General features: G+C 39.5%; 1 protein-coding gene across 1 annotated transcript in view; it reads right to left on the bottom strand.

Annotated features, from left to right (window-relative positions):
* LOC140731516 (EF-hand calcium-binding domain-containing protein 5-like) overlaps positions 1 to 20417 on the bottom strand; it is a 108185-nt gene that overhangs the window by 58124 nt on the left and 29644 nt on the right. Inside the window, exon 6 of the mRNA XM_073052986.1 lies at positions 19510 to 19657. Coding sequence (XP_072909087.1) covers positions 19510 to 19657 — 148 coding nt within the window. The remainder of the gene's footprint in view (positions 1 to 19509; positions 19658 to 20417) is intronic.

The raw sequence follows: 20417 nt of genomic DNA, 5'->3' as shown, positions 1-20417 counted from the left end.
TGGAGGAACGCAGCAGGCCAGGCAGCATCTATGGACAGGAATAAACAGCTGATGTTTCAGGCCAAGAACCTTCATCAGGTCTGAGTTTAGTCCTGATGTAGGGAAAATGTTTGAAGCTGTCATTAAGTAAGAAATAATGAGACATCTGAGCATAATGAGCTTGAAGGACAGGTCCTGTTGACAAACCTTCAGGAGTTCTTTGAGGATGTAATAAGTGTAGTGGATAGAGGGGAAGATTTGTTTTCCATTGGTAGGTGAGACTAGAACTAGGGACATAGTGCCAAGATTTGGTGGAATAGATTTAGGATGAAAATAAGGAAAAACTGTTTTTCCAGAGAGTAGTAAATCTGTGGCATTCTCTGCCCAATGGGGCAGTAAAGGCTAACTCACTAAATATATTTAAGACAGAGTTAGATAGATGATTGCATAGCAGGGTGGGGGTGAGTCAATGGCCATATTAACCATGATCTTATTGAATGGTGGAGCAGGTTTGATGGGCCAGGTGGCCTACTCTTCCTACTTCTCCTGATCTTATTAGCTTGCCTCTGACTTTTCTTCCTCTTTGAGCAACAACGTAATGGAGATCACACTGTAATGGAATAGTTGTTGCTCCACAACCACTGCGCTCCTGGCCTGGCATAGATGACTTAGCTCGCCTCAGCACAGAACTGACTACACAGTTTATAGTCTCACTCTCAGGGACTCTGTCTTTGCTATGCGTGGATTTTTATGGGTTCTATCGTATTTCTCTATTTTCCTGAAAGTGCCTGCAAGAAAATTAATCTCAAGTTTGAAAATGGTATATGTACTTTGATAATAAATTTACTTTGAACTTTGAGATTCTGTCAGCTCCTGTCACTTCCTCTAACAAGTAAACATCAGAGAGTCACAAATGAACAAAATCCCCTCAGTATCCTTGTCACTGAAATTGTTGAACTTTACACTAGTTTCTTAGTGGTTTTTAGTTTCTCAGGTTTAAAAGGAGTGCTTCCTCTTTAAAAATCAGACAGTGGAATGTCAATGTGCTTTTAAACACTTGACATGATATTTATTTGATATAACACACACTTTCCCTTCCTTGCTCTATCAGTCCATGATCAGCAAACACAAGCTGCTACAGTACAATGTAATGTTTGTGTTTCAATATAATATTTAAATCAAATGCAGCCACAATGTTGAATATTATTTAGCAGTATGAAAAGTATAATAGCATTTCCCTGCACAGCTGCATTTTATGGACTTGGTGTTGTGTCAGGCCCTTGCATCCCGCATGGATCTTCTTTAGAATAAGGAGCACTGAATTTTCTCAATCTATCTTCAAACAGAGCCAAGTACCTCCTTGGCAGATATTGCTGGAATTACTTGCTGGGTAGACATACCTGGAACCATCAAAAAACCTTTAGTCTCCAAACTCGGAATGTTTCTCTTCGTGTTGCTGTAACATCTGTGTTGCCTGCACTAGTCTGACTGTCTATTAATTTCCACAGATGCTGCCTGACATGATGAGCTCCTTCACCATTTTGTGTGTGTTACTCAGCCGTTCACCTTTTCTCATCTCATTGTACACACTCTGTGCTCACATATTGAAAGTTAAAAGAAGGATTTTTTTGGAAATTGAGTGGGGCAAAGGAAACATCTTGCTACTGAAATACTGTACCTTGACAATCAGCAAAACAGGGAACAAAACTATCCATCTTAGCCAAGACTGAATTTATACTTCATCACGGGAGGACGAATACTGCTAGAATCCAGTGCACTTTGCAAATGAAGTGTTGTTGTGGTTTTTGCAGCTTTTATAACTGAAACAGTGACTGCCTATTTTCAAAGGCGATCTTAGAGATGCAATAACTGTAAGCATATTAGTGTTAAAAACTCAGAAGATAACAGGAACTAATTACCACTTTCTATATATAATTTATAGTTCTTTAAATTATATATCGCAGTGTTCTGCTGCTGCAAAACAACAAATTTCATGACATACGCCAGTGATATTAAACCTGATTTTGATTCTGATTCTGATTCTGCTGGGCTGGCAAAAGGCAAACTGTGACCATCACACTACTGCAACAGGGAGATTAAGAAGAGAGAGAGGAAAAAATTCAAACTGATTTAAGAAATCAATATGCTAAATAAGGAAATAGAAAGCTGTGTGCAGATCTCACTCTTGAGAGAAACATAAGTTGCACCAAGAGGTTTTATTGATGAGCACTCAATGTGAACCCTGCAACAAACGGGAAGAGGAAGCACTCATTGACAAGAGCAGCTTTGGAGAAGAGGAAGCTGCCCCACGCCATTTGACTCACCCATTCCCACCCAACCCCCTCTTAACACAAAGATTCCAGCAGACAACCAGAGCTCTCGAGAAGTCCCCGAGATAAAAGATGTGCGACAAGTGAAAATACAGGATGTCTGGCCACTGCAGTGACAAGCAGATAAGAGCATTTGAATGTAGCTCGTAGTTATTGAGGAAATGAGACAAACCACAGAAAAATCAACCACTTGCGTGTCGAGAACTGCATCTGGTTTCTAGTGCACAGTGGTCGACGTTAACAAAGACAAGAGAACAGTTGCAGGAACTCACAGAGACTTTGTGCACCCTTTTCTCATTATAGACTCCCATGATGCCAACTTCTCTCGTTACAATGCCACTGAAACCTGGTACCCAAATTTAAAATGCCATTTACAGTATGTTCTGCCACCTGTTATAATACATGAAGGAAAAATTGCACATACTCTGCTCGTAAGCAACACAAATTGGCATTTCATTCTCTTCTTGCAAATGCACTTTGAGAGGTAGCCAGTCTTTACCGATCTGACTCGCTTTTGCTCGTTTATTAGTGAAAGGAGCGCCTGGATGTAATTCTTTTTCTCTGAGGCTAATTGCATCCTATTCCAGGAAGGAGCTGACACTCTGGGTTAGTAACGTTCCCGCAGGTGACGTGTATTCACATTATAAATTAGGAAGCAAATTAAAATAAGGAACAAAACACCATTAGAACCTCTGACGGTCACAGGTTGATCAATGCTCACTATCATCGCTGTACAGATTAAAACTATTTTCCAATGATATTTCCTTATCTTTTGTGAAAATATGATTTCCAAGTCTTCATAAAGCAAAACAATTGTTCCTGCAGCATAGTTCGCAATGTATTATTTCTCAATTAATTTATAATAGTCACAAGGGGCTTTACTTTGCTTAGTTAAAGCTGTCCAACGCATCACCAGCACCAGTCTAACCACCACCAAAGACTTATGTACAGAAAGGTGCCTGCTTATAGATTGTTTATCCCAATCCCATTAGGGAAGAGGCTATTCAGTATCCAGGCCAAGATCACTAGACTGATCATAAGCCCATAAACTCACCCAGCACTAGCACCTAACGTCACTTTATATACACTTAATCAGTCTATGTGTACAACAGTTACATGTAGATTGTGTTTATAGGATTGCCTTTATATTTATATTTATTGTTATACTTTTTGTTGTTTTTATTGTATTCATTATTCTTATTGTGTTTTTTAATGTTGCATTGGATCGGGAGTAACAATAGTTTTATTCTCCTTTACACTTGTGTATTGAAGAATGACAATAAACAATCTTGAATCTTGAAGGAAGTTTTCATTCCCATATTACGAATAGCATCAGGATCTAAACTCAAAGCACTATGATGATCTATGTCAGAACCATCAGAAGGAAAAGGAGCCCTCAAGTGAATTAATCAACTCCATAACACCTATTGTAAAGTTGGTAAGGTGCAGTGCAGGAAAGTTCACTAAACCAAGGCTTGGATCAGAATCAGGGTTAATATCACTGGCATATGTTGTGAAATTTGTTAACTTTGCAGCAACAGTACAATGCTATTCATGATATTTTAAAAACTCAATTACAGTAAATATATGTACATGAAATAGTTAAACTAAATAAGTAGTGCAAAACACCAAATAAAAAGTAATGAGGTAGTGTTCATGGGTTCAATGTCCATTTAGGAATCAGATGGGAGAGGGGAAGAAGCTGTTCCTGAATTGCTGAGTGTGTGCCTCCAGAAGTTAGTTATAACATTTAATCTACTATGTTGTGCCACTTAAATGCATCAAAGGCAGAACCCCAGTTCCTTGTACTGTTTAGAAACAGCAACTTTTCCAAATTAACCAGCTGCAAAACAGCAGCACCAAAGTACAAAACACTGTGATAAATCTCCTGCATTCATATCTTGTATTTATCACATTCTAAAAATTTATCTGGAAGTGTCTGAGGTCAGAAAATCCCTTTGATTTCAAAGCTGTGATGAAATGCTTATCTGAAGTTTCCTCCTATTTCCAAAAAGATGCTGACATTCACTGTTGAAAATGTTCCTATGGGCTTTGGGATTTTTATAAGTTATTTGCAATAAATTGGAAATAAAGGTCTTTTTGCAATAAAGTTATTTTATTAAAATAAAAGAAAAAATATCACTGTAAAACTTCAAACTATACAGTACTTCTTAAAAATGTTTTCCAATGTAATTCTTCCTATCTTTTGTGATAATATAAATCATGCCTAAATCTTTTGCACTATTTCTTAAAGCAGTACAAAAATGCTCTAATATAAAATTGATTGCTCTTTATTTCCTGTTTTATAATGTAATAAATTATAATCTTTATAGATCTCATTTCAAGTCTTATTCCTATAGCAATTCTATCCTGCCGATGCAATTGCATTAAAAAAACAACAGAAAGCTCTTATTTATGTAATTATTCTACAAAAAGGGCTTCACATAGTAAGTCTTGAGGTATTAGAATGGGATTATCCAACATCATTGGGCCTCAAAAGGTTTCTAGTCAAAATCTCCAGAAAGACTTCCTGTATCTTGTGGCTGTGGCTCTTCTTTTACAGTTTGCAAAGCAAAACATGCTGGACCACAAAAAAGTCATCATTTCTGAAAAATGCAACCTACTAGATAGAGGAAGTAAGAAGTTACTTGTTTGGTAAAGATCATGAACTTTTAAGAGTGTTGCTGACTACGGCATGTTTATTTGGTGGCTGTTTTGGGTGTGGTGATAAAGCTGTAGGCAAATTATATGTTGGTATGAATTACTCCAGTCTGCTTTTCCTTTGACTGATATACTGAAAGGAACATCTGCATTGAAATTGATTCATTAAAAAGGCCCTATTGATTTCCCACATACTCACTAACAGAGCTAACATTTGTCCATGGCATATTTATCTAATATTTACTAAATATCCTGTGTGTACGTGAATTTCCTATTTAGCATCTTTTTGTAATGGTTTTCTGACCTCGCCTTTACAGCAACATTTAATTGCAAATCTGTTCTTATACATGTCAAAGGAGAAGGGTAAAACGTGCTTGAAATAGGAGGGAAGGTGAGGCTCAGGCGATTTCAACTCAGTCTCATTTTCATAACCCAGTGGTAACTCCTTCCTCAAAATGGCACAGGTCAGTATAAACACAAAGTACACTGCAGATTCTGGGGTCAAATCAACACGTACAAACAAGCTGGAGGAACTCAGCAGGTCAGGCAGCATCCGTGGAAACGTCCTGATGAAGGGTCTCGGCCCGAAACGTTGACTGCTCATTTCCACGGACGCTGCCCGACCTGCTGAGTTTCCAGCTTGTTTGTATGTGTTGACAAGTCAATATAAAGCTGGGGTTTAGCGGGGGTTGTGGAAGAATTAAACACAAGAAATTCCGCAGGTGGTGGAAATCCAGAGCAACACACACAAAATGCTGGAGGACTCAGCAGATCAGGCAGCATCTACGGAGAAGAATAAACAGTGGACATTTTGGGATGAGAGACTTCATCAGGACAGGAGACTTGACTACCTTCACCAGCCTCTCCATATTCCATCTGGTTTAGTTCAAAATTCAAAAGTTCTAAGTGAACGTATTACCGAAGTAAATATATGTCACCACAGAGATTCATTTTCCCGGTAGGACCCAGTGGAATGTTGAGGGAAAGGGGATTGGAATCATTAATTTAGAAGCCCTACTCTTTCGCTATAAAAAAAAATCTGTTCAAAGAAGTAAACCAAGCTCTCTAAGCCTCTTGTTGACAGCAGATGTCAATGCAGATTGTACAGTCCTTATTTGGGTCCATGGTTTAAATGGTGGGCACATCCCATGAAGTGACTGAGCACAAAACACCTGTTTAAACCTTGGCTAGGCTTACTCTGCTGCTGAGCAGGGAACAAGCAGAGCACTGGGAATTCTGCATGAATCGCAATCACATATCTTGAACTGTCTGCCTACACCATTCCCATTCCCATATTCCTACTCTACTTCCCATTCCTCTGCATCCTGCCTTTCAAGCACTGTGCACAAATTGTGTATAGTTATGGACACTTTGCCAATAGTAGTGAAAAACTGTAAAATCAAGCAAATAAAATACTTCTTATCCTACACAAACAAAATGCTGGAGGAGCTCAGCAAGGAAGTGAAATTGTTTCCCTCCATTGATGCTGTCTGACCTCTTGAATTCCCCCAGCATTTCAAGATTAGCTTTATTTCTTACATGAACATCAAAACATACAGTGAAATGAGTTGCTTTGGTCCAACAACCATCACAGTCTGAAATGTGCTAAATTGCATGGCTGTCAACATGGCATGCCCACAACTTTCTAACCCTAAATCATAGGTCTTTGGAATATGGGAGGAAACCAGAGCACCTGGTGGAAACCTACATGGTCTTGGGGAGAAGGTACAAATTCTTTACGAGGAGTGGCGGGAATTGAACCCAGATCTTACAGGTAGTGCTATAAAGTATTAAGCTACCATGCTGCCCATTTCAAATTTCAAGATTGTTTAATGTCATTTCCAGTACATATGTGTAAAGGAGAATGAAATAATTGTTACTCAGGATCCGATGCAGCACAAAAAATGCACCGAAGATAAAGAATACAATAATGATAATAAAACATATGATAAATATAAATACATAAGATAGCTTACAGCATATGCGTAGATTGATTATGTGTCCATAAAGTGACGCTAGGTACAGGAGTGTAGGTACAGAAGGTGACTAACGGGAAATGATAAAGTAGTGATGTTTGGGGTTGTGGGGGGAGGTGGGGTTGTGGGGGGAGGTGGGTTAGTGGGTGGAGATGCTGATCAGCCTTACGGCTTGGGGAAAAGATATGTTCTTGAGCCTGGTGGTCCTGGTACGGAGGCTATGTAGCCCCCTTCCTGATGGGAGTGGGACAAACGGCCCATGAGCAGGTGGGTGGGCTCCTTCATGATGTTACTGGCCCTTTTCCAGCACCTTCCTGTAAACATCTATGTAGCATTGATGGCAGGTAGGCTGGTGCCAGTGGTGTATTGGGCAGTTTTGACTACCTGTTGTAGGACCTTCCTGTCAACTGCAGTGCAGTTTCTGTACCAAACAATGATGCAGCTTGTTAGATGCTCTCTACTACAGAATGACTTAAGTATGAATGTGCATGGTCCAGCTCTCTTTGGCCTCCTCAGATAGTAGAGGAGTTGATGAGCTTTCCTGACTGTTTTGAATGTGTTCTGGGACCACGAGAGGTGGTGTGAGGTGTCCTCTTCCAGGAGTTTGAAACTGCTCGTAGTTTCCACTGCTGTGCCGAAAATTTAAAGCGAAATGCGAGTTTAGCGAGTTTTCCTGAACTCAGTAACCATCTCTTTTGTCTTGTTGACATTAAGGAAGAGGTTATTTCCCAGATTTAAGCACGTTGCTCAGGTTTTCCAGCATCTGAAGAATCTCTTCTGCCCTCCTTTTAAACTACTAGATCTTCTGCACTTAATCTTAATAATTTGCTCACTCACAATAGTCTCTTCGATCACTGGAAATAATCTATTTCAATCCTCTTTGTCAATTCCCTTCATAATTTTACAGATCCCTAATGAACAACAGTCTCACTCAGGTAAGCTAGCTTGAGCCTGTAATTAACAGTGTACACACAGATATTTGAGCTCCCTTTCTACATAGGACGATATTGGAAGAAATCTCAGAATACTGAAGGGCTGCAGTATTCTGTGTTCACCAATATTAATTGTACATAATAACAGCAACAAACTGTGGGAGGAACTCTGTGATTTGGGCAGCTTCTTTTGGAAGAAAGGAATTGTCAGTAGTTTTGATCGAGACCCTGTGTTAGGATTCAGAATCAGAACCAGATTGAGACATGAGAGGCTGAAACTCTTCCTCACAAAGGTTATTGGGCAACTTAAGTTTGTTTTTAGATTTCATTTAAATGCAGTTATCATGTTGCTGTTATATTTTTGTGGACCAACATATATAAAGATATGAATTAGAATTACCAGCCGACTCACACTTCATGCCTGCCCTGCCATTTAGAAAGATCATGCTGAGATCAATGCCACACTTCCATCTCCCTGTGGAAATATTTCACCCTCTTATTTATCGAAAATCTATAAACTTCTGCAATAGAATATTCAAAAATTGAGCTTCTGCAAGCCTAGGAGCAAGAGAGTTGCAAAGGCACATGATTTCAATAAGGCTTCCAGATGGGAGATGGTTCAAAAGTTTAGGGCCCATGGGATCCAGGGCAAATTGGATCTAAAATTGGCTTCACAGTAGGAGATAGAGGGTGATAATAAAAGGCTGTTTTCATGTTTGCATGCCTGTGACTTGGTATTCCACAGGAGTTAGTGCTCAACCCTTGATGTTCATACATAAATGAATGATTTGGATGTACAGGACATGGCACAGTCAGAATGTAGGTGGATGACAGAAAAACTGGTGGTGTTGTTGACAGCATTGAGGGTATTCTTAAGCTATTAATTAATATTGATTTATTTGTGAAATGGGCTGAGAAATAGCAGATGGAGCTTAATACAGATAAGTCTGCTGTTTGTATGCAGTTTTTCATTGATTCTATTATGTTTCTTTGCATCTACTGTGAATGTCCGCAAGAAAATGAATCTCAGGGTAGTATATGGCTATATATACAGTTTATGTACTTTAACAATAAATATACTATGAACTTTGAACTGTCAATTGTGAAGCAATGCATTTTGGGAGTTCTCATGGGGCAAGGACATATACCTTGTACGACAAGGTTCCGGTGGGGGTGGGGTGGGGGGGGGGGGGGGTTATCAAGAATCAGAATGATTTTGGTGTGCAAGTCCAGAGATCTTTGAAGGTGGCAGCACAGGAACACAATAGGGTTAATAAACAATATGGAATGCTGTCTTTCATTAATACAAACGCAGGGAGGTAATGTCCCAAGTTTCTAAAACATTGGTCCGACCTCAGCAGAAATGCCACGTGGAGCTGTGCTCACTGCACTATAGGAAGTATGTGGTAACTCTGGAGAGGGTGTACAGGAGATTCACCAGGATGTTTCCTGGATTAGAGCATTTTAGTTAAGAGGAGAGTCTGGAGAGGCTTGGTTTGTGAACTGTCCTAATTAATGCAGACCCTGAATATGAGTTTTTTTTTCAGATCATGTTACAAATAACTAGTAGTTCTGATTACTGCGTCACTATGATGTTCCGCATTAGACAATTTATTCTGTCTCCCTGTACTGTTGTGATCTACAAACTATTTTTCAAGTGCTATCCATAATTGCTGCTCTACACAATGGGAAACAATTAAGAACATTTAGAGGGTTGCTGGTGTCTGACTTGCTTCCCCTCTCTTGCCATTTGCTTGGCACCTCTAGTGCTAAGTTCCTTTTATTTTCTGCCACAATCATTTCCCCATTTTGAATAATCCACATTCATTTTAAACTCTCCAGTGGCACTATCTTGGATACCACACAAACAGCTTCGCCCAAGTTACAGAATCACTTCCTGATAACATTGAACTGCCGAGATTATACAAAATTAAAAGGAAAGCTTTCTACTATATATTTCCTCAGAAGGAATTATTTTTAAGCTGTCATTGAAGTTTAGGGTGTTGAATCTTAATGAATTCTCCACAGTGAACTCTTGGCCTTAGTGACAAGAGGAGGCAAAAAAGGCAGCACAAACGACAATCCGACTCATAATAATTGTGAATAATCTGCCAATATCTGTGACAGTTGAGTACAGGAGCAAAGGGGTCCTTCTGCAGTTGTACAGGGCCCTGGTGAGACCATACCTGGAGTATTGTGTGCAGTTTTGGTCTCCAAATTTGAGGAAGGACATTCGTGCTATTGAGGGAGTGCAGCGTAGGTTCAGGAGGTTAATTCCCGGGATGGCGGGACTGTCATATGCTGAAAGATTGGAGCAACTGGGCTTGTATACACTGGAAACTAGAAGGATGAGAGGGGATCTGATTGAAATGTACAAAGTATAAGGTTATTAAGGGATTGGACATGCTAGAGGCAGGAACCATGTTCTCAATGTTGGGGGAGTCCAGAACCAGAGGCCACAGTTTAAGAATAAGGGGTAGGCCATTTAGAACGGAGTTCAGGAAAAACTTTTTCACCCAGAGAGATGTGGATCTTTGGAATGCTCTGCCTCAGAAGGCAGTGGAGTCCAGTTTTCTGGATGCTTTCAAGAAAGAGTTAGATAGAGCTCTTAAAGATAGCGGAGTTGAGGGATATGGGGAGAAGGCAGGAACGGGGGTACTGATTGTGGATGATCAGCCATGATCACATTCAATGGCAGTGCTGGCTCGAAGGGCTGAATGGCCTACTCCTGCACCTATTGTCTATTGACAGATATATCAAAGCAATGAGTTACCCATTCACACTGCTAGGGAAATAGGTTAGATTATTTCAAGAAGTATTTTATTGAAAAAGGGACTGAAAATACAGAAAGAAGTGGGGATTGTGGAAATGGGTTTTAGGTAGGCTTTACCCTCAGTAGTCTCCTGTATTGGGTACATCCTGTACTAATAACGTGGCCACGGTATGTATATTCATGGTCTTCTGCTGCTGTAGCCCATCCACTTCAAGGTTCAACAAATTGAGCATCTTGAGATGCTCTTCTGCACACCACCATTGTAACACATCATTAGTTGAGCTACTGTCACCTTCTTACGGTTTCTTAAGACTGTCATAGCCAGGGGTGATAGTGAGAAAAAGCCTGCACTACCTATGAAATGCTCCCAATGGCATGTGTCTTAAATAGCGTCAGAGAACCGAGTCCAGCTCCTGGCTTAGCTACTGAGCTTGGTAGAACCATTTCTACTGACAGGAGAAGTGGCTAAGGCAGGTTACTGGGGTCTTAACACCAGTTGCTTCAGACAGATGAGGCTCATCAGCAATGGTTGGAATTCTCATCTCGGAGAAGATCTCAAACCTCCACTGCCTTGCAGCTATGCCCACTCACAGGGAAGGCTTCTGGAGTAAACTCCGCAGAGAAATCTGGGGCAGAAGTCCCTAAGACAGTTTTATTTTGAGTTCAATGCTGACTGTCAACTCCTGCCACATTACTGGTGCCGAACTGTATCACCTTTGTCACTAGCTGCATGGAGGGAGGGGGCTGCTACGTGAGCTCAGTTTGCTCCCCATATCGTACTGCCCTGCCTGTGTACTGGCTTGGGCATCACATTGACAGCTGGGATGCATCTTTCATCATCGACCCCCACCAATGGAGGGCATTACTTTCCTATCAGCTTGAACCAATCTGGCCATTCTCCTCTGACCTCTCTCACTAATTTTGTCCACAGAACTGCTGTATACTGGATGATTTTTTTTTGTTTTTCCCACTAGTCTGGCCATTCTAGAGACTATTGTGTGTAAAAATCCCAGGAGATCAGCAGTTTGTGAGATCTTGAACCACTCCTGCCTGGCACCGACTATCATTCCCCCATGGTCAAAGCCATTTAGCTCACATTCCTTCCCCATTCTGATATTTGGTCTGAACAACAACTGAACCTCTTGACTATGTCTGCATGCTTACATCCATTGAGTTGCTGCCACATGATTGGCCAATTACATATTTGCGTTAAATAACAGATGTACAGGTGTACCTTATATATACTGAGTGTATATTCTATCCCATCTAGGGTTCTGCATTTTCAAAATGCTGATCATCAATTATAATGGAGGCTGAATGAAAGTGATACATACAGTTCTGCACATATTTCCTTCAAAATTTAATTTTCCTGATCTCTATATATAGGTCTGCCACAATCAATAGAAGGAAACAGGCTATCCAGTAATTCAAATTACTTCTGACTATAAGACCTTGCTGCTCTGTTATTTTCCGTTACCAGAATGAATGCGTTTCCTCAGGACCTAACAGATTTCAAAGTTCAAAGTTTCAAAGTTCTAAGTGCAAAATACATTTATTATCAAAGTAAAACTTATACTGTATTCAATCTTGAGATTCGTCTTTCTGCAGGCAACCACAAAACAAAGAAACACCACAGAACCCATTTTTTTAAAAACCTGCACAACAAAGAATGTTAAACACCCAATGTGTGATGGAGGGATCAAACTGTGCAAACCTTAAAAAAGTAAACAAATAACACGCAGAGCATTAACCACAATTTCCCTGAAAGTAAGCCCATGGCTGCTCAGTGGTGAGGCAAGTGAAGCTGGTCCAGGAGCCCGATGGCTGCAGGTCACGGCCACGGAGCCAGTTCAGTGTGGAAGCGAGTCCCCATGGCTGCAGATCATAGCAGCAGTCAGTTCAGCCCAAACCTTGTGGAGTGGTGAGCTGAACAAGAGCTCATTCTTCACCCTTGTCCTTGATGCCTTGATCAAATTGTACAAATGGTGAAATATAGTAAACAAAAGCACGTGGAACATGAAGTGCAGTCGCTGAAAATGAGTCCACAGTAACGGATCTTCTTCAGTGCTGAGGAGAGTGAAGCCTGTTCAGGAGCCCATTGCCTACAGAGCAACATCTGCTCTAGAACCTAGTGGTTTAGGACCCAAGACTCTTGCACTTCCCACCACCCGACAATAACAGCAAGAAGAGAGCTGTTATGTTTTGTCGGTCTAAAACATTAAACTAATTGAAAGGAAAAAGCAAGAGGCCAGGAGAATGGGTCTTAATTTGTTCACTGCTTTAGTGAGAGTGCATGAATCACATGGTAGCAACATGATGTATGATATGCAATTTATTTATTTTTACATGCAGCCTGTAATGAATTATTGAAATATACAAAAATGCTTACTCAAACAATATATTTACAATATTACTCAAATAAGTCTAAAATATTAAATACACAAAATTCCTCCCTGCTTAGCTGTAAACTTTCACTCAATATAGAATGCATCTCAACTATATACACAGTATACTACTGTATATAATGCAACTACTATACAGATATCCACAGCATAGTAATTATTTAAATTGTCCCATTCAGGCCTAAAGATTTAATTGCTGTAGTAGCTTTCTTATTCTTGTGGGGAAACATCTTTCCTGCTGGTGGGGTGGGTAGGGGGTCACTCTGCTTGGCAGGTAAGGCTTGTGGCTATGAAAATAATCTCAGGTTCTGGAGCCTCATCCGTGGTCATTGTAGCAGTTGACTCTGACACTGCAGGAAGTGGTTCTGACAGTTATGGGCACCTTACTTCTTCTTTTCTTGGCTTCTCTCTCTCTGGATCTTCTTCGATCCTTGCTTCTCTCCTCGTCCTGACTTTTTTCTCTCTTTTGATCCTCTTTCTGTTCCTTTTTCTTCTTTCTAGAATGAGTATCTTGATCTTTGGAAGGATCATTATTATCAGTTTTTCCATCAGCAGCTTACACCTTAGTGCTCTTTTTGAAACTGCAATTTGATCATTTTATCTTTTTTCTCTGCCCTGAGTGATCCATTTATTTTTGTCTGCCCAACATGCTCCTTGTATATGTCCTACTTTGTTGCATTTTCTACAAGTTTCACCTTTCAATCTGCATTGATCTGGTGTTTGTGAGCCCCTGCCACAACAGTAAAACAATTTGTTCGACCAGGTCGGTTTCTGTTTAGATGCCGCAATTTTGTTCACACTCACTTTCATTCCTGACTTCAACTCAGTTGCTTCTCTGTCTACTGTTTCTATTGATACAGCAATTTCAACTGCTCTTTTAAATATGAGTTATGCTTTAGTTAGGAGCCATTTTTTGAATGCTTTCTTGTAAGATTCCACAAACTAAATTCTCTTTTGTTGCATTATTGAACTGACAATGTTCAGACAATCTTTACAATTCAGTCATGTACACTGAAATGGACTCCCCTTCCTTTCGATCCCACTTATGAAAGCTAAAGTATTCTGCAATCTAAAATGTCTTTGGTTCTAAATGTTTCTGCATTAATTTCACAATATCATCAAAGCTCATTTCGGCTGGTTTGGTTGCAACAGTTGGATTTCTATGTAAACTATATGTCTTTAAGCCCAAAGCACTCAGCAAAATTGTTACTTGCTTTCCATTACTTGTTCAATTTACTTTAAAAGGCTGCTCAATTCACTCAATATACATAACTCTTGTTTAATCGAACACATCTATTTTTCTGATGTAGCCAGCCATATCTGCTCATTATTATTATTATTATTATTATTATTATTATTATTATTATTATTATTATTATTATTATTATTATCATTATCACCTGGTATTCAAGGTTTATGAACCCATGAATTTAATCAATTTTCTGCCTTCTTCAATCTCAAAAATCTTTCCTCCTTTTGAAAAACATGCTGCAAATTCATTTTTACTCAACCATATCTGGCAGTGTTTTTTTTTAACTCGAACTTCTTGCTGAGTTCAACAGGTAGGTAATCATCTTGGGTTCATTTAAAGCTTCTTCATTGCTACTGTTATGTTACTCAATATTACTTAAGTACTACTGAAATATTAATACACAACAGTCAAACACAGGGAGACAGTGCTGAACACCTATTCAATTTCTGCTCTCGTCCTTGTCTATTTTAATCTTGTTTGATGCTTTAATTGGCATGGGGTAATGGAGCTAACCATGGGTTTGTCGTTTGTCTTTTGCCATGAGGCCTTGACACAGTGTCCACCCCCAGCGATGGCCAGCCCAGCCTTACCTGCACTCTTGAGAGTCTAGTTCACTGAATCCCCCAGGAGATTGCAGAAGTGCCAGATCATTTAGTCAGTTCAAAAGAACATCCCAGCTGGGGTATGATAATGATTGGGAGTGAAGAGAGAGGGAGGAAGGATGTTGGAGTAGTTAGAAGATCACAGAGTGAAAGAAGATCAGGGAGAAGAGAGAATTGCAGGGAAGGAGGGATTGACTACAAATGAAGAGAACTTAAATAAGGCATATACAGTATCTGGAAGGAGGATAATATGGTGTCTTGAATAAGGTTCCACCCTTTAGAGAAGCCTGAAGCAGATGATAATCTATAGTTAATATATTTTAATATATTGTGCACCCATTGCCATTTTAGGCTCAAGATACCAATTGTGACATGGCTCGCATCGTCAGCTCCTCTGGTATTAACTTACTGAGATATGGGAGATAATGAGAGTCTCCTGGTACTGTTATCCCCAGCATCCATTTTAGCTCTAAACTTCTCCCTATCTTTCAGATTCATTCATTTATCACATGTACATCGAAACATAGTGAAATGGGTTATTTATGTTATCACCCTACACAACCCATGGCATTATAAGAAAGAAGAGCAATGAAGGTCTCCCTGTGACTTGGCCAACAATTAACCTTAAAACAAAGTTTTTAATCATAGGCGATCAGTTAATGACATGGGCAGCTTGCTGTGCATTAACCAGTTGCATCATTTCCTGCTTGACTATCCTTCAGAAGGTACTTAAAGGGTGGCAAGGTAGCACAACGCTTTACAGTATCAGTGACATGGGTTCAATTCCTGTCACTGCCTGTAGGAGTTTGTGCATTCTCCCTGTGACCACGCAGATTTTCTCCAGCTGTTCCAGTTTCGTCCTACAGTCCAAAGGCATACTGATTGGTGGTTTAATTGGTCGTTGTAAATTGTCCCGTGACTAGGCTAGGATTAAATTGGGGGATTGTTGGGCAGCACTTTGAAGGGCTGGGTGAGTCTATTCCACGTTATATCTCAATAAATAAATAAATTGGCTTAAGAAGTCTTTGGAACATTTTGTAAGGATATAGTAGGATATAGAATGAATAAAAGCAATATTGAAGTACGAGAAAATGAAACAGAAATAACTTATAATATTTTAGGACAAATTAGGGTTAGGGTTAGGGTTAGGGTTAGGGTTAGGGTTAGGGTTAGGGTTAGGGTTAGGGTTAGGGTTAGGTTTGCTTTCCCTTCACCTAGAGTCATAGAAAGGTACAACACAGAAGCAGGACCTAGTCCATGTCAACTATCAACCACTCATTTATGCTAATCTATTGTTAATCACACTTTTCTATTTGCATTGTAATGTACTCCTGTCCAAATTTCAATATTCACATTCACCTTGGGGCAATTTGCAATAACAAATTATCCTGCCAATGTGCAAGCCTTTGACAGGTCTTCAAACACTTGGGAAAAAACCCCTATTAGTACAGAGAGATCATGCAAACTCCACACAGGCAGCATTGGGGGTCCGAATTGAACATGGATCACTGGCGTTGTCAGACAATAGTTCTGCCACTGAGCCTCTCTGCACCACTGCTCCCCTCTCTACCACAGCTCCAGCAACCGCAGACTTGCTTCCAGGTCCTCTGTGTTTATACCAGATGGTACATCATTGTGTATTGTGATTGTTGACTGCTGAAAAAAGCAGCTGCATGCACCCCTGGCTCCCTGAACTGCCTGGCTGCCTTATCAGAGGAGGACAGTCAGAGGCAGAGGAAGAAAAAAAGTGCAGGAGAGGATGCCAGGCTGAACAAAGCCACACTGTAAAACCCTCAGATTTCTATTGAAGCCTTTCTTCACTTCTGCAAACATGGTGCTCTTTGACTCCTGAGCACTTCCATCAGTTCCTTAAATGAATAGTTGTCCTCCAGCTCCAGATTTATTGGCCGTCCCTTCTACTGGCAGCTTTTCAGAACTTCTGCTCTTTGGGGAGCATTACAATTTTTTTCCTCTGCTGACCTTCTGAGAATGAGCATGAATATGACAAAGGGTAAGAAATTAAGCATTTTGTAATCTGTATTCCCAACCGTTCCCCGAGGACCTTAAAATTCTTCAAAGTATAGTCAAGCCCTTGAAGACAGGAGAATACAAAAAGAATATTTTAGAAGTTCCAGCTCTAGCAAGAAGCTGACATAACTAATGTACTGTTATCCAGTCTGTCATTTCCAACATTTGAGTGGAATATGTATATAATAGGCAGCAAATGAAAATACTTAGCACTCTCCCTCTTTGCTGGCTTGTATAATTTATATTCTGTTGTTGTTGGAGCCTACTGGTTTGTGGTGCTGATGCAAGCAAATTTTTCAATATACCTGTACCTCATTATGCTTGTGGAGATGCCAATAAACTTGAATTGTCTTACTTAAGTAGTAATAGCTCCTTTTTGGAAAATTAACTGATATTTATTGAGCCAAGGAATTTAAGGGGAGATACTACTGGGCCCAATCCACTGAGAATACATATGTCTTCATGATGGTGAGAACAGTGATAGTTGTTTCATCAGAAGCTTTTTCTAATACAAAAAAAAAATCCACCGTGATATGCAAGAGCAAGTTAGTTTTTCTATTTATCAAGTTACTTTGAAACGATTGATACTGGGCCACTGATTATAACTATGTTGTGTAACATCACCTTATCAGTGCTAAATAGTTGTGAAAAATTCTATTTTCTTTCCTCTTGATAGATATGTTCTTCATCATCATCATTATGTGCCATGTTGTATGATGTGGGTGATCACAGTCTTGACCATGATTGCACTTGGCAAGTTTTTCTGTATAAGTGGTTTGCCATTGTCTTCTTCTGGGCAGTGTCTTTACAAGATGGGTGACTTCAGCCATTATCAATACTCTTTAGAGATTGACTGCCTGACATCAGTGGTCGCATAACCAAGACTTATGAAGCTGTATCTCCACCTGCTTCTATGACTTCATGTGACCCAAATACTGTACTTGAGGACTGACAGAACTTTGAATTTTCTCTTAAAGTGATTTGATTGGAGAATCATGTGGCAAAGGAAAAAGGTATTTTTTCACAGCCAGTTTCATGGAAGACTTTTCTGTTTACATCCTCCTGCACATATTCACTGTTACTTTGCTCATAAAAATGCACAGCATTCTGGAAATTATTTGAGAAGCTGAGAGGAATGTCAATGGTCAAGCAGTATCTTTGGAAAGACTGGGAGAGATAAATCAGGATGACGTGATCCCGTGACACTAAACTTAGGCAAAAAGATTGCTGGAAGAATTAAGAAGGAGATAAAGAACTGCATAGCTTTAAGGCCCTGAGAAAGTAATACTTCATGCAGGAATCTGTAATAAATCCTACAGAAATGTAATTTTGGCAGACTTAAGAGAGTTACTCAAACAGCTGTGGTTTTACACTCATCTGGTCTATATCACTTACATACTTCTTGTTAAAAACATTCAACTGTAATTCCGAACTCCAGCACCAGAAGTCAAAGACCATAATTATATGGGCTGATAGTTAGCGTTGATAAGCTCATTTAAGTTCTCATATATTTTATCAGTTGTTAAAAACTGATAAGGGCCTATCAATTTCAGTTGTCTACTTATCAATTTTAGTCAATTTTCAGAAAGATTGATGGTGATTCAGTCAATGCTTCCCATGTGTCCTAATCTGGTTTAGAAACAGGAAACAGTAAGTTTCTCCTCCACCTTTCCCTTCTAACCGAGACACTTCCTCACAGTGAAGCAAAGTTAATGAACCCCTGCCAGCACTCCAGTACCTCACACAACTGATCATAGACTTGCCTTTATTTACACGTTTAAAATCATCCATGTGAAAGCATAATGGAAAACAAGAAAGGTCCCCAGGGCGACATTGGAAGTTTAAATACAGACAGGCCCAGTTTCCCTAAGGGTTCATTTCCTGAGATCTTTTGCTGAGATGATGCTGTCATATCAGTCTACATACACTTGTATGTATTTTCTCATTTCTTTGAAAAATCACTCCAACAGTACCATAGATGGAATACCTACTGTATCATCATTAATGAATACCATGAACTTTTTATTAGCACAGGCTTACAACATGCTTAAAAGTGTATGGGAGATTTTGTGTAAAGTCAATTTTCTGGAAGTCAGTTCAATCATAGCTCTGTATTTAGATGTCCTATGGTGTATCTATAAAGCAGGGTCATTTATTATTTGTAACTCGTAGGAACGTGAATCATAAATTTTATGTCATAGAAGAAATGGCATGCTTCTAAACAAGTTGACCTCAGCTTAGTGTCATGCCTCAGTTCTAACCCACATAATATTAAAAATGTGACTCTTCATGTGTGTGATTAATTTGTTTTGAAAGTTCTGGTGGAATCTGATTCCATCACCCTTTCAAGTGGGGCACTGTAGATCATAACAACCTCGTCAAAGTAAAATGACTTCAATTCCCCTCAGTCCTTTGATGATTATTGTAAACCGTGGCCTTTGGTTACCAGCACACATGAGGAAACTAAAGGAAATAGCTTCTTCCTCCTTCCTTTATTGAAATTCCTCATTATTTTGAATATTTTGCAGAGTCCTCTTAGCTTTCTCAAATGAAAACAACTCCAGAATCACCAACCATTATATTCATCCAGTCCCTTAGCCTTATACCTTCCTGGAAAATCGCCTTCCATTCTCGCCAAGGACTTGAGATTTGTCAAGTTGCCCTGTGTCATTCTCCGGTTTGTTAACGGTTGACAGAAATCCTTATCTTTACATTCACCTTTCTACAAAGAAAATTATCCCATATACTTTCCTAAACTGCATTTTCAATTTTTTTCCTCATGAGTTGCAATTATTTAAAGAAATTAAGTTTTTAAAATCTTCCATCTGCCATTGATGGACTGGTCAGCAATTACCTGTTGATAGCCCTTATACCAAGTCTTGCTATATCTAGAATAATATAACTACAATGTCTGATGTTATCCCATCATTACAATTATCTTTGAATACATTTGCTCATTTGGATTTAATGCCTGATGTCATTTCTGATATTAGATGAGGCTGCTGGGAACTTGGACTCTGGGTAATTTCTATCCAAAGTCTGCCCAACCTCAGTGGAGAATCAGGATCTTGGTGTCCAGGAGGTAACATCGCTTCAAATGCTGCAGATACTGATAAGATAAATCAATTAAGAACTGGAATAAAATGGGCAAAACCTCTCATATGTTATGCAGATCTGCTATGGGCAAAAATGATTTTTATTTCTTTCTTAGTGGATCTAATGTTTGGCTACATCAGCTAATCAGAGCCCCATGAAATTAGTGTCCTTCATTTGTTAGCTCCATTCATAAACAGGAATTGACAATGGACTGTTAACACATTAAACTGTTTTTAGAAACTATCCTGCATGGACATCAAAAACACTGTTCAATCTTCAGCATTCGAGTTGATAAAGGCACAAATTAGGAGTGCATTGGTTGGACTGTCTTCCTCCTGCCAGTTTGAACATAGCCTCCATGAAGAACGCTGAGGAAGAAGCAACTC

The sequence above is a fragment of the Hemitrygon akajei genome, chromosome 8 (assembly GCF_048418815.1).
Source record: "Hemitrygon akajei chromosome 8, sHemAka1.3, whole genome shotgun sequence".
NCBI classification, from domain to species: Eukaryota; Metazoa; Chordata; class Chondrichthyes; order Myliobatiformes; family Dasyatidae; genus Hemitrygon; species Hemitrygon akajei.
This window is presented reverse-complemented; position numbering and strand designations above follow the sequence as displayed.